Source organism: Branchiostoma lanceolatum, chromosome 15, assembly GCF_035083965.1.
Source record: "Branchiostoma lanceolatum isolate klBraLanc5 chromosome 15, klBraLanc5.hap2, whole genome shotgun sequence".
In the NCBI taxonomy this organism is placed as follows: domain Eukaryota; kingdom Metazoa; phylum Chordata; class Leptocardii; order Amphioxiformes; family Branchiostomatidae; genus Branchiostoma; species Branchiostoma lanceolatum.
The window spans coordinates 17247585-17261889 of record NC_089736.1 but is presented as its reverse complement, the minus strand read 5'-3'; the positions used below and the strand labels follow the sequence as shown (position 1 = coordinate 17261889).

The 14305-nt window shown below is 44.4% G+C and overlaps 1 protein-coding gene across 1 annotated transcript; it reads left to right on the top strand.

Moving 5' to 3' along the window:
• Nucleotides 1-1087: 1087 nt before the first annotated feature.
• On the top strand, nucleotides 1088-13979 carry LOC136421163 (tumor necrosis factor receptor superfamily member 16-like). Its single transcript, XM_066408324.1, has 5 exons — nucleotides 1088-1368; nucleotides 7147-7642; nucleotides 12032-12191; nucleotides 12800-12921; nucleotides 13131-13979. The coding sequence occupies exons 1-5, from the start codon at nucleotides 1330-1332 to the stop codon at nucleotides 13433-13435; spliced, it is 1122 nt and encodes a 373-aa protein (XP_066264421.1). The 5' UTR covers nucleotides 1088-1329; the 3' UTR covers nucleotides 13436-13979.
• Nucleotides 13980-14305: the final 326 nt, after the last annotated feature.

Below are 14305 nucleotides of genomic sequence, written 5' to 3'. Positions count from 1 at the left end.
CATTTGAAATACATTAACCAAAGAGCCGTCTTCATTTATCATTTTTATGATTTGACCAGCTTATGCGTGTATTTGTCACGTCTGTCTGGGCAACGCTATCCTTCTCGGCAGACTGGTGAACAAATTGTGTGCACGGGGTCCCATTGTCTATCCTCAAAGCTGGTGTTTAAAATTAGAAAGGTTGTCATGGTTTAGCTGGGGTTTACATTTTGCACTGGCTGACTGCTATCCATTCTAAACCGCCACATGGCACGCCGTGTCTTAACCAAGCAGATGTTGGGGTGAAAGACGTAGCATGGAGACCAGCCTTGTTGGTGGAGTAGTGACCGTTAGGAGCTAAATAAAACCTCCTTGGTTGGACTCCAGGCTACGGAAGATCGGGACATTTTCACATCCAGGGCTTGGGTAGCCAGGCTCAACATCGGCTTTTCTGATATTCAAAAATTTCAAACGAGTTCACGTGACACGTCCACCCCAAATAGTTGCGTAGCTTCGACATTCAGATCTTCCTTTTTTCTTGATATCCCTGAAAATATCAAGGGGATCATATAGGAAAATATCCTTGACAACATATACTCAAATACTGGATTGAATGAAGACCTTTATTTTATATATTCATAACATCTGAGGCTATTTTCATAATTTCTAGTTTATACCAGACTAAACTGGTCTATGCAATGACATTATCTTATCAAGGAGGTAAATCTCATTGATTTTATATAATGTCCTTGGTTGCTGGAAAAATAGAAGTTCGCCAAATTATGGTATTAAAAACTTTGAATTGATATGGCCCCAAGTTAACATTTCCCCGGAGACCGCCTGCACCCTGCCCGGCCGTGTTCAGACGTCGTGGCTGCTTGTGAACGAAATCATTCAAAGGACTTAAACCTGGCCTTGCAAGCTCGTGTCAAACTACAAGGCAAGAGGTCACGAGCGCCAAACACTGCGAATCTTTTTGGTCAAAATTCAAAGAAGAACCTTTCAGCCAGTGGGAGGGGAGCGAACAGCTGGATTCCGACCAAAGACACAATTGCTTTTGCCATATAAGGCAAATGAGTGACAGACGTTGATAGATTGAATCATTTTCAACCAATCAGCGCGAAGATCAATGGCATAATCAATCGGTGTAATGTTGAACGCGGTGACACTGATCGGCCCGTCCTTACACCCTACAACTTTTATGACGGACTTCATGCATACACGGGGAGGTAGTTGACTGGTGGCTGCGACATTCCGCAAACTTCTGTCCCAGGAGTGCAGGCACAGTTCGGTCCTGGTCTACCAGCACGGAGACAACACCGCGACCCGCTCCAGACACAGCCCGTCACGATGACTCCCCTGCCCGTACTGTTCCTGTATTTCTACACGGTAAGTGGTGCTGTGTTTATCGGCCGACTAGTCGGTCGTGGTTCGGTACGGTGTATGCGGTTGGGACGAGGACTGTGTTTCAGTGCCATGTGATCGGCAAAATATTTCCGATCGTAGACTGCTATCCTTTGATCCAACCCTTTTCCGTGTTGTCGGGTCCGATGGCTCGCCGAAATCGTACATTACCATGGTGGCCGAATGCCAGTGTATTTGCTATTGTGTGGGGCGTCTTTGTCTCGCTCTCCGAGTGGAAAGCGGACAGTTCACGCATGAGAGCAGAACGAAACAAACAGTGGATGTAAATCGAAATGTCAGTTTGTCTGGCTTTGGTTCCCTGCTATAGACTGGCATGGTTTCCCGGTGCGGTGTAGAGTTGCTAACATTACCTTGTACACGCCGGGGGTTCTGACTCGGGTTCAAATCTCGACCATCTGACTGTCCGTAACGTTACTGGCACACTGGCTCCGACCCCGGCACATTGCTATGGTACAAACACAACATGCTTGCTAAGCCGACTCGAAGTGATGAGCTTATTTCTGCACCGAAGGTTTTGAAAAGAGGACGGTCTCTCTTCGTAGCGGGTAGTTTATTTTGAACTTTTGCTGTCCAACAGTCCTGTGTAGGCCCTTTATTTATAAATTTATTTAGTACATTCCCATCTTGAAATCGTCTGCACGAAAGCCTACTCCTAATTTCCCGCTCAACCCGACACTCGAAAATAATTTCTCTCTATTATTGTCCCCAAACGTTACGATCTCCCATCGCTACATCTGCTTGAAGCTTAGCTTGCCTGCAGGGCCAAACTGATACAAGTATCCGCACATTGTGTGCACACCGGAAAGACATGTCCTTAGCGCGCCTGTGAGACATTCTATGCTCAGAGAACCGCCCGCTTGTTGTACGTGGGGCAGCCTCCCATGCCAGATTTTACTGTACTTCATTCCGTGTTTTATAATAGCGCCTTGGGTCTGATTTGAAATCTGAAACCAAAATTGTCCGTTTATATATACTTACTTCCTCCAAGTTTCGAATCAACTACCTCTCAAACATTTCTTCTGCCATGATGGCAAAAATTTTTCTGTGCAGAATCAACTGCTAGGCGGAACATGCCTGATTCGTCAAGTTTTTGTCCGCGACAAATTTTGTAAAATATTTGAATAAGTTTTGTCTAGCGCCGAGTTTTCGCAATTCACACGTTTGTTTTCGGCAGTGCCTTTATTGGAACTCGCTGTTCACGATTTTAGGGCTCCATTGAGAATAGGTTGTGCAAGACAATGTGTTCCTGTTGTCTTACAAGGCACAGTTCGGATTAGAATGATAAAGCCTGAACTTCAATTGTCGCTGTTACCATGTCTTGATGCTGCCGCGGATTTTGGCGCCATTGTTTGTGGCGCGCGGTCTCATTTGTATGTATTTAGGCTTTTCCGTATCAATGTCATCAATGTGCTGTGAGGACAGCGATCCCAATTCACAGCCTCTTTTGAAGTACGACTAAACAATGGCCTGGACAACCACACCTTTTTGCTTACATTTGCATACCACAATTTGGATACTTTTCTCACCTCTATGCCAGAAGTCTTTTTGATATCTAACCAATACCGGCAACTGCAATGGACTCACAGATACTCATTTTCATCATCATCTTCATCTTTTTATTTGGTGTACCGTAATTTATTCGGGTGGTGAGCAACACATGATGCGGGTTCGCATAGAGGACTTCTTTGAGGCATTTTTACACTACACGATAAATGTAGGACTGTGTTAACAACTGTCCACATCTGACTTCAGCTCTTGGCACACATGCGACAAATATTTGTTCGTTTGTAACAAACTAAAGCCAATGCCAGTTTCCCGCGCCGCGCCAAACCGATAACAAAATTCTCAACATATGCCAACAGGAATGGCGTAACACCAAAAGTAAAAACGCAGAGAAATTACAAGACAAAAAGTTCAGTAAAATAAATAAATAAAGTTCTTTTCTACAAACACAACGGACGTTGCATTCTTATAAGAAGGTAAAACATTTTTCCTACATTCAAGTGACCCTCAATGATTATCTAATTTTACTTCCATATGCGCTTCAGTCTTGTGATGGTTTTTGTTGTTTCTCCTATGTTTTGTGTCCGCCTCTATGTGTGTGTTTGACGCACTTTGTGAAAGTTTGTATTGATCTTTGAATACTGTTCCCAGGGCTAACCCTTTGTAATAGCCTTCGGCTAGTTTGGTAGTCCTGGCTGTACTTTTCAAATCAAATCAATACATTTTATTTTTGTTTGTTGAAGCCACATGAGTTTTTGTTTTGAGCGGTTTTATTCATTCACGGCCTAAGTAATTTTCGCCACGTACGTTTTGGATACATCATGAATTTGTTTTGGTTCGGTTTATAAATCGTTAAAAATTGTTTTTATGAGGAATGTACTAAGGTTGTCTAGAGATAAAATATCCCTTGCTTCATTGGAAGCCGAGAAGAAGACCATGGCCGCATATCAAAGACATTTTATCAGACACCGAACTTTGCATAAGATTTGTCTACCTATGATAACGGCTTGTCGACAGCTCCAATATTTGCATGTGTGTCGCTGTCAGCCTTTTGTCATGGAGAAACTGATCCCCAAATTAGCCCATTGATTCGTGTTTGATACCGCCATTGACACAAACAAAGTACCATGTCCCTGTGATAGCCGACTGATAGGAACACTTTCTGAACAACAACTGAAGTCCGCTTGGCGACAACAATGGTTAATCTTATCCTTTTTTTTATTTCACGGAGAAGTGAACAGGCCAGAATTCTTCACGAGGCCTTGTGAAGATTGCCATTGTAAGACCTGTCAGCAGTAGCCTCTGTAGACTTGTTAGTTATGGACTCGTGCCTGGGATGAACTCAATGTTTTCTTATCTCAGGACATTTTGTTTGATACGTATCGGGACTCGTCAGAAATACAACAAGGGGCGCTGTGGCTTTGAGGAGAATGAAAAAGTCAAAAAGGAACTTCTCCATTGAAATTAACCTAAGTTTCAAAGTTGTCAATTTTGTACTGAGATTGTGACCGGGCGGTGCAGCGCCCTTTAGATATACCTTTGCTTAGGCAGAACCCCACAAAGAGTTCAACTGCCTGAAATCATGCCGTCGCCAAAATTCTCCTATTGCTTTCTCCAAATTTTGATCAAACAGAATGAAATGTTATCCTGCAACCTTCCCGTGACCATACAAATTGCCTGTAGCTCGCATTCCGATTTCATAAGTGGTTGGACATTTGTTGTCGTCGTTTGTTGGGAGCCAAGCGGCGGGAACCCGGCGGATCGAGGGGACCTCGTGCCCTCTTCACAGACCACACGGTGGGACTTGGACCAAAGAGTCGGAGAGAAAAAACTGGAAACGTCAAGCCTAATATATGACAGCCCTGTTTGGAATGTGCATCCCACAGAGTTGACCCTCCCGAAATGCATCCAGGCGAAAGGCCATGTCTGCACAACCGTGCACTGGTTACCCTCTCTTTCATCAATCCGTGTGACTTTTGGAATACGTTTGGCGAAGTGACGTCTGAAATTGAGTGGGGTTTGTAAAGTTTCTTTCCACAAAGCTACAGTCCCGAATCTACCCGCATTACTAACAGTGTAGTCGGTCTGTATTTTTTATCTACACCAAAGGGAGATCTATCTTGAAGAGTCTCTGATTACGGCTTCTGTGGCGACCCTTTCTTTCCCACAATAGCGCGCCATGTGAGAAACTAATTCTGTACACAGATATCTGCTGTTGACCTCGCCCGAACGGGGTTCCACAGCAAGGAACTTCGCAGCTATGCAAGATTGTCTTGTTGGGGTCGCACATTAAAGTCTGCGTCGACCCTGAAACCAGAGAGAACACAGCAAGACGTCGGTAGAAAATGTTGTCGGGCCCGCGGCCTGGCACGCTATGGGCGGAACAGCTGATCTTTCCTGCCAGGCCGCAAGGCTGACTCCCTTTGACAGCAGTTACATTTCCCAACTGTCATACTCACGGGAAATATCATCTATCAGCATATTTCTTTATCATAATTCACAAGTTATAAACCACCAAGTAAATGAACCCTTCGATTCGACACGTTACTCACTAGCACTCGGCAGGAGCTTTGAGTTCATGATAATTTTACAAATCACTCCCGCGCAAACTTTTAATCTCATTGCCAAGCTGATAATAAGCTGATAAGTGATGAAACCGAACATCATTAGTCCTCCCCAAGCGTTCTCCGGAGCGGGTGCCAGGTTGGAAGAGTTATCGGTTGTACTTGTAGTACGTGTGTGTACAGACCGGTATGTGGTTCAGAGCTTGTCCGTGGTTGGAGGGGTTGTCTTTGGGAAACACACCGGAACATGGCCGTGAAATCTGACCAATAACTGTTGTCAGTCTCACAGACACTGCACAAAATAGCTTTTACCGCCTGAGTAAGAGCAAATATTTGTTGGTCGTCCTGGGCATGGTGATGGCGTGCCCAAGGTGAAACGTTTATTTTATTGCTCCCATAAGAGATCACTAAAGAGCACGAGTAGAAATACGTAAGAACCGAATCAAACAAAAAAACAATTTTAATTATTTTTCTCAGATCTATAGATCTGCTTTTTAGATGACCCTGGGAACAAACATTAAAAATACGATCGATTTCTAATGACCTACATGTAAAACCGTTTGATTTCTGTTTCTAACCATCTTTCGGAAGCTGCTTGATACATTTTTTGGGGAAAAAAATTATGCTAACTTGAAAGTGTCAACACTGAAATACTTGACACCCATTTAGCTTGGGGATAACTCGTATGACGTCATACACCAGGGTACGTGGGGTCAAACTAGAGTCACGCCGAATATTAGATCACACTCAGAAGCAACAAAAAAGATTGTGGCAGAACTATTCCCGCCATTTTGTCAAGAACAACAGAACTTTGACCTCGACCTTTAACTAGTTGATCCAACGTCGATGTAGTGTAGAAACATGTTTGAGATGTAGACGCAAAATCACACCGATTTGATTATAAACCAACCAAAGAAGTTTGTGAGTATTTAGGCAATGTATAGGCTTCATCCAATCACACCACAGAACAAATTCATGTCGTAAGTAGTCACAAGCGAGCGGCACGTGTCATGTGTTTTCCATGTAATTCGACACCGTATATTCAATTCCCCATTGCTAAGTAGGGTGCTGTATTTACACGCCGTAGAATCAATTAAAACCTCATTTTGTTGTATCAGTTAAACCGTGTTGATTCGAACTTGAAGGGTGGCTTGATATTAGTCAAGGTGTTCAACTGCCTTTGTAGTGGCGTGTCTAACGTGATATGTGTACGTGTGTAGATTGATATGGTCTTTTTGTGGGTAGGACGCTCTAAGTCTCTAAGGACAGACTACACAAAAACCGGTTCCCCGAGCACAACCTATCGGTGCAAAGTTCCAGACCAGTCTCTGTCCACCCGTTTATCACGTAACGTATCGTGACGTATTATACGAGTTAATAGTAGGGACAGAAGGCAGGTTCCTCGAAAAGTTTGAAGTTGACAATGGAATGGCTACATTTTAATGAAAAAAATTGTGTCTTAACTTTTTTAAGGAGACAAGACCTCCTTTGTAAAGATAAAAGAATAAAGATCGAAGACTTTGTCTGACTATAGCTAATGGCGACGTTGGTTGTAGCACTAACAGTTTGATATGTTCCCTGTTCTGACTTCGCTGCATGTAGGTGCGTTTGATGTGTTCCCTATCCTAACTTCGCCGCATGTTGGTTGAAACAGTTTGTCTGTGTGTCCCTGCAGGTGTGCGTGTCGGCGGCATGTCCCAGCCAACATTATGACTCCAGCGGTGCGTGCTGCTCGCAGTGCCCGCCAGGTGAGGGGGTGACGACGCCCTGCTCGGACGGGACCGGTACCGGCTGCACGGCGTGTGTCCCCGGGCAGACATTCTCTCACTCCCGCTCACACACCGAGCCTTGCCGTGCCTGCTCTACCTGCGGTTCCAACATGAATGTCGCGTCTCTGTGTAACAGAACCCACGACACCGTGTGCGAGTGTTCAGTTGACTTCTACTGGGACGAGGAGACCGAGCGCTGTGAGCGGTGTCAGATCTGTCCGCCAGGGTTCGGCGCGGTGGAGGCCTGTAGTTCCCGGCAGGACTCGGGCTGTGTCGCCTGCCCCAACATGACGTACTCTGACGTGGACAGCCCCCGGGCCCGGTGTCTGGCGTGTACCCGATGTACGGACAGCCAGGTCATGCTGCAGACGTGCACGTCCATATCTGACACCATCTGTCTCGGTAAGTAACCATATAGTCTTCCTTATAACTTATAAGACGCTACAATCTGACGGACAGCTTCATTCTTACCATTTGTTACCTTCGCCAGGAAGGTTAGAATACGTTTTCGAAGCTGTGTGTTCGTTTGTCTGTCTGGTACTGTGGATGGATTTTTATGATATTGGGTACGTTGGTGAGGTGTTAGCTAGATGAAGAAATGAAGATTATACAATATGATAGTTCCCCAAGCAACTTCATGATTTTGTCAGTTTAACAAATTGTCCAGTTGCTTGAGAAACTGCTGTCTTGCGTATCTTACTGATCCTAACTACCTGGATTATAGTTCCTCTGTCGGCATTTCATAGCACTGCAGTAGGACTTCCGGTTTTTATATCTCGTGTGCTGGACATGCAATGGTCTTGATTGTTTAATTGTTCATAGCTCTTGGACTTGTGAGTGGACTAAGTTCTGTTACTTCAGGGGCCGATTTTGTTTGGGACTTTGAAGGAGAATTCAAGAAGGAGTTGACGGATCATCGTGCCTTTTGGTGTGTAGATAGTTCCAATGATGATTGACTTACGATGCCTTTGATGCAAATTATTATATTATTATTATTACTAATTTGCGTGATTTTATTTTTAGCGCTTTATCATGTGTTAGGCTATCTACAAATCAAGAATCATGACGATCCGCCAATACCTACTTGAATCATTCTCCTTCAATGTTTCTTCTAAGTCGGCCCCTGCAGTTCCATCATGACCATAGCATGTCCAGAACACGAAGCGGAAGTCCTACTGTAGTACCTAAGAAAACCGCTAGGGAGCAGCCCATAATCTAACCATGTATCATGGATCTATAGCCTAATACTGTTCACACACGCGCGCGCGCAAACTACCGTGGTAAAATGTTATCCACACTCAATTGCTTACCATGCCTTCGGCCTCCATTACATTTCATTTTTCATTCCATATATTTATATATATTGCATTAACATACATTCATTGATTCAACATTGATTTTCTTGAACGTGAAGCATTCTACGACTTAGACTTAATTTTCTAACCCCTTATGTTTTGGTAAATGTATGTGCACGTGAGTATGTGTCAACGCATATGTGTATGTTTCCACGCATATGTGTATGTGTCCACGCATATGTGTATGTGTCCACGCATGTATTATCCGTGCATGTGTTGAGTTGGAACAATAAAATAGGGATAACTCTTAAAATATTTAGCCAATTTCTGATATTCCAGCTACCTACAGGTTTTGGTAGAGACTAAGCTCTTACACCATAGTACTCACTCTCGGGAAACAACTCTTTCAAACGTTTCCACACACTAGTTTCCACACACTATGTGTTGTCATCCTAACAGCGCTACTCTGATGGGAAACACGTTCAACCGGATTAAAATTCTTTCGCGAAGCCGGCTCGTTGCGGGCGGGAAGGCTGAATTGTCGGCCTGAGCTAGATTACTTATATGTGTTCAAGACGCAGTTTGAAACAGAAAACGGCGGTTGAGAAAAGGTAACGATTTAGCCTCCTCCAACATCTGCTTGAAAATTGCATGCATCTTGCATGTGCTGAGAAATGAAGCCATTCTGAATCTGTATCTACTTAAAAGTATATAGCCGGTATAACCGCCCTTCGGCGGCGTAACACACCAGCTTCGCATGCACGCGGCGCGATAGCATATGGATAATATGTTACACCTAACGACCCAGGCACTCTCCAAGCAGAGGTTGGTGGAGAAGTTTGTGCCCGAGTCTTATCATATGCCCCTTTTTCTGTTGGCACTCCCCACCAACAGAGGTGATGTAGGGTATTCTCCAAGCAGAGGTTTGCCGAACGTTTCCAGAGCGGGTTTCAGCGCTGATAAAGGAGGGTGATGAATTTTATGATAAAAAGGCCACATTCTTCACCAACCTCTGCTTGGAGAGTGTTTTTGCGCTGCCTAACAAGGGCTCATCCGCTCTAAAGCCCGTCAAAAGTCCAGGTAGATTAGTGCCTGCGCGTGTGACTGGTGTCCGCGCCACGGGGCGAGCGCTTTGTCCAAAACTTGATATCCCAAACGCCCCATGAGCAGACTGGAAGGAAAGCTCACGTTAGGTGCAGGAGGCGGCAGCGAGCAGATTTGGCTTGTTAGCGTGCGCTGCGTTTCAAGGGTAATTTGTTGGAATGAGGCAGTATAGCACACCGCGCGCATGTTCTCGTTAGGAGGTGATATCTTTTCCAGATGGAGATTTAAACCGCCGCAGCCAAATTAGGCGGTAGTCTGGGTTCAATGTCTACTTCACGACAAGGGCCAATATAACCTTCAATAAGCACGCAAGCGCTTTAGACAAATCTTAGACGACAAAAAGTCTCCGAGTGTCGTCGTTTAGTGCAATCTCAAGAGGAGTAAATTCCAAAACAGTCATAGTAGAGAGCAGTCCGACAGTAGATATCGTCATCACCTGACCAACACGTTTCGCTCTCCGTCCCGCTACACGTGTAGAGGACCGGCCTACAGGAATATTTCCTAGCCTTCCGTAATGACCATCTGCAGGCTAGAAAAACTGTCGGTAGCTGGACTGTCGGGATCCCAACATGCTCCGTTTGGGGTGTAGGTGGCCGTAGTTGTTAGTTGCCAATCTACTGTTTTCTGACTGCCGTCCAGCGGGCGCAGACACGACCTTTTTGGCACAAGAACCTGGCCGCGAAGGAGGTTACGTCTAGCGACACGTTAAAGAAACAGTCGAAGCCACGCTCAGAGACTGCGATGGAATTGGCGGACATGGTCTTTCTGTAGGCTGTCTAATAGTAAGTTCTGCGGTTATAAGTTCCTGCTGGCCCAGGATGCAGAATTGTAATCGATCCTTTAGCAGATGCTTCACCAAGTTTTTATCTCGAGCCCTCGTTAAAGAAGAATTTGAAACTCGAACAAGATTGGCAACGTAAAAAGATGTTGCCATGGCGACGGTGATCTCTGCTAGTTCTTTTTTAGCCCACATGCAGATAAGGACCTCACTTTCATAAACTATATCAGATGATCACCTTCTCTACCCAAATAACACAAGTTGTCCAAGTATGAAAGTCTTGTCTTCACGAAAAAGAATATTGTACCGTTTCCTCATAAATTATGTAAATAAAGCCCTCGTCGACAAGATTTATGTCTAATAATGGCCACATTTACTTAACTTCCAAATGTTGCAAGAATAAAATACCCATCATTTACCACTATGGATTTATAGTATTTTGTCATTAATTATGCAAATTAGGTATTAATTTTCATAATTAATATATTTCGATATTCGCCTCTTTCTCAGTTACTTATGTCATGTGTTTGAGAGTCCTGAAATGGAATGCAACTGATTTATGGACGTCCCTCATTAATTTTGCAAATTAGATGTTGATATGCATAATCGACAAATGATTATGTAAATCACCCCTATTATCTACATACCAAAAATTATGACGATCCGTCAGTCCATTCTTGAGTTATTCTCTTTCAGAAGTTTGAGACAAAATCAGCTCCTGCAGTTTAAAAAGCCACTAGGGGGTCCAAATCTGCAGGACCTATTTTCCCTCCAAAGAGCTATCCACCACTAAAAAATCATGACCATAGCATGTTCAGAACACGAGATTTCAAAAGCAAAGTTTCCGTGCAGTACCATAGAAAATTGCTAGGGGCCCAAAATCCAAGCATTTCGAGGTCCCACAAAGACCTACCCACCTTCCAAATATGAAACAATCCATCCAAGCATTATTGAGTCATGGTCCTACATTCATGTGGACACATTCCTGTGCAATTCCTAGAATTCTTTCAAACTGCACACAATATATATACCATTAGGCTCGCCCCTGAGGCGTCGCCAAGAATTGTGTGTGTGTGTGTGTGTGCGCGCGTGCGTGTTTCGCTCACTGGGCAAGGACATAAAATAAAGCGAAGTAAAAGTTTTGATAACACCAAAATTTTACTTGCAAATCCAAAAGCAGATGGTCCCAAGGCGTTGATTTATGGTTTGCCTTCTTTATAGAGGATGTAAGTCGGTCGCGTTACTTTCCCATTTGTAGTGGCTTGAGCGGATGTCCTGAGGCCGACCCGCCGGTTAGAGATTTAAACCTCGCACAGGTCTAGTCATTATATTTGGCTACGCAGGATGCTGTGCGCACAGGATGGAACATAAAAGCTTGCAGTCAATCTAATTTGGTCATGTCTCTTAAACGATGACTGCCACACGGGACTTATGTTGAAAGAATAAACAAATCCTAGTCGGACCCGTGGTATTCAGTCCTGACAATAGTTAGTAGGATATAACCCGATATCCACCATAAGGCCCATGTATTGTGTGACACATGCTAATCTTTCTCCATCAATACTGAACTTGCTCTGAATACGTGACTGAATAGTTTTATTCCTGTGTTTTCAGATAAGAACATGCCGCAGCTGATCGGTGCGAACGTGAGGACCACGCCCTCAGACGGCATGCTGACGTTAAAGGACGCCTCCGGACAGAACATCATCCCGGTGTACTGTTCCATCATGGGCGCGGTGGTGGTCGGACTCATCGTCTATGTGGCTGTCAAACGGTACGTGTGAGGGGACGGGCGGCATGTTAGGAACATAGAATAGTCATTTTCTTGTACCTCAATCAAGTTATTCCTTACTGCCTGCTATCGTCCCCTATACAATGGTAATGACTTTAGCTAGGTGACGCTGAGACAACATCAATGATTCTCAAAGGTGACTGAGCTTGTATCCCGGTTCATACACGCCACCTAGCGGCAAGAAGTCGCTTTGTATGATTTACTGTGTAGCACCCCTATCGCTAATAGGGGTCCTGCTTTTAGGGGGTGCTGTGTTATTGAAATCTTTCTTTCGGAAACGGGCGAAAATTGATTCGCACGCGGATATCATCCATTTAAACAAATCAACATGGCCGTACAGCCCGACAAAAAAATTACGGAGAGGTAGAAACGCTGTTTTTTAAATCGCCATGGAGGAAATGAATTAGGATCTGTGACAATTAGAACTCAGTGAATGTGCCTCTGATCGGTGCTTGGACATTAAAGTTTTTTTGTTTGTTTAGTCGTTGATAGCGAGGAGAGAACGTATGGCAAACGCTGAAACGGACCACCGACCTTTGTTACTGTGTATGAGGTATGGGCCTGTTAACAAGCCCCCTTTTCTCTTCTAGGTGGAAGACTTGCCGAAGACCGCAGGGCTCCAAGTCTGCCCCCCAGCCTCACGACCTGGAAGCACAGAAGAGCCAGAACAACGACAGCGGCGTGTGCGTGGAGCCCTGTACCACTCCCAGCAGTAAGTTTTATTTAGACTGGAATAGCATCAAAGTGACAGTTTCAAGTTCAGATCTCATTGTAACAATGTGTTGGACTGTTATGCCTCTTGGAAACTTTTTTTTGGGGCGTAACACAACAGTTTTGTAGACTAGGTACAAGATGCATACGACCAGGTCTTAAAGTTTCGGATGTGAAAAGGTCAGTTCTAACATCACGGTGTCCTTGCAGGTGGGAAGATCCGAGTGAGCGAGCTGTCCTCCAACAGGATCCGTGACCTCGTCTTCACGCTCAGTCTTCAGCATCCCGTCAACTGGCGACACCTGGCGGCCGAGCTGGGGTACGACATCGCAGCCATCGATGAATTTGAGCAAGGCAACAACAACGGGCCTGGAGCCGCCAAAGCCTTCCTAGTTCATTGGAGTAGAATGGAGAACGCCACTGTTGACAACTTGTGCGACGCTCTGAGAGCCATAGGTAGACAGGATGTAATAGAACTGCTTCAAGAGTGCAATATGGGGCGGCAAGTAGTCTAGGCCAGATATTACGTTCCATACCGGAAGGTTAAAACATTACAGCTGTGTTCAGAAGGACAACTTGATAACATCGTAAGTATCATTTTGGAAGCCTGTGTGTGTCAACTACAAGTTGAGTTCAACACAATTAAAGCTATAGCTAACCTTACCGACAACGTTAATAGCACCATACGCTGTCTCTGAAGTGTAAAGGAACTTCAATGTTCGTATGTACTTTTGTATCCAACAACTTGTATATATTGTAAATATAAAAGAAAGAGTATATTGTGTTCAGGTGCGACAGTATGTTGATATATAGACACATCTAGCAAAGTTTTGTTTTTTGCATGTTATTAAAGTTACACATGCTCAACAGTTGCTTTTGTTTGTAACGTTACCTCTCTGCAGCCAGGTGCACAGAAAACACCTGGCTGCCACCAAGTCGTTGTGAATATTGAAACAAAAAATCACATCACCTTGCCATGTACCCACACTCTAGACGACAGGACTATGCCCGTCTGGAGGATTTTGTAGTAAGAACCTGAATAAAGGTCTTTTGACATCAGACCTGGTGTAGTTGTGTTTCCCATTAGATAGAATCAGGTAGGATTGTTGCAGTTTCATACCGGTAGTGGCGTCTGTCCACCATGTTAGGGCTTCTTCCCTGAAGTGGCTTGTCAGCAGTAATTGCTTTCACCAAGACGGTTAATGAGGACATTTTATAAACCTGCTGCGTTCCATGATAAGAAAAATATGTGGCTGGGGCCTCTGTATTGATGAATATAAATTATGAAAATAAAGACCCACTTTGCATAGTAAATGACAGGATTTGCTTACTTGTGGCATTTGGCTAGCCTCTACCAGTCTCCGCGGGTCCCTGAGGAAATACTA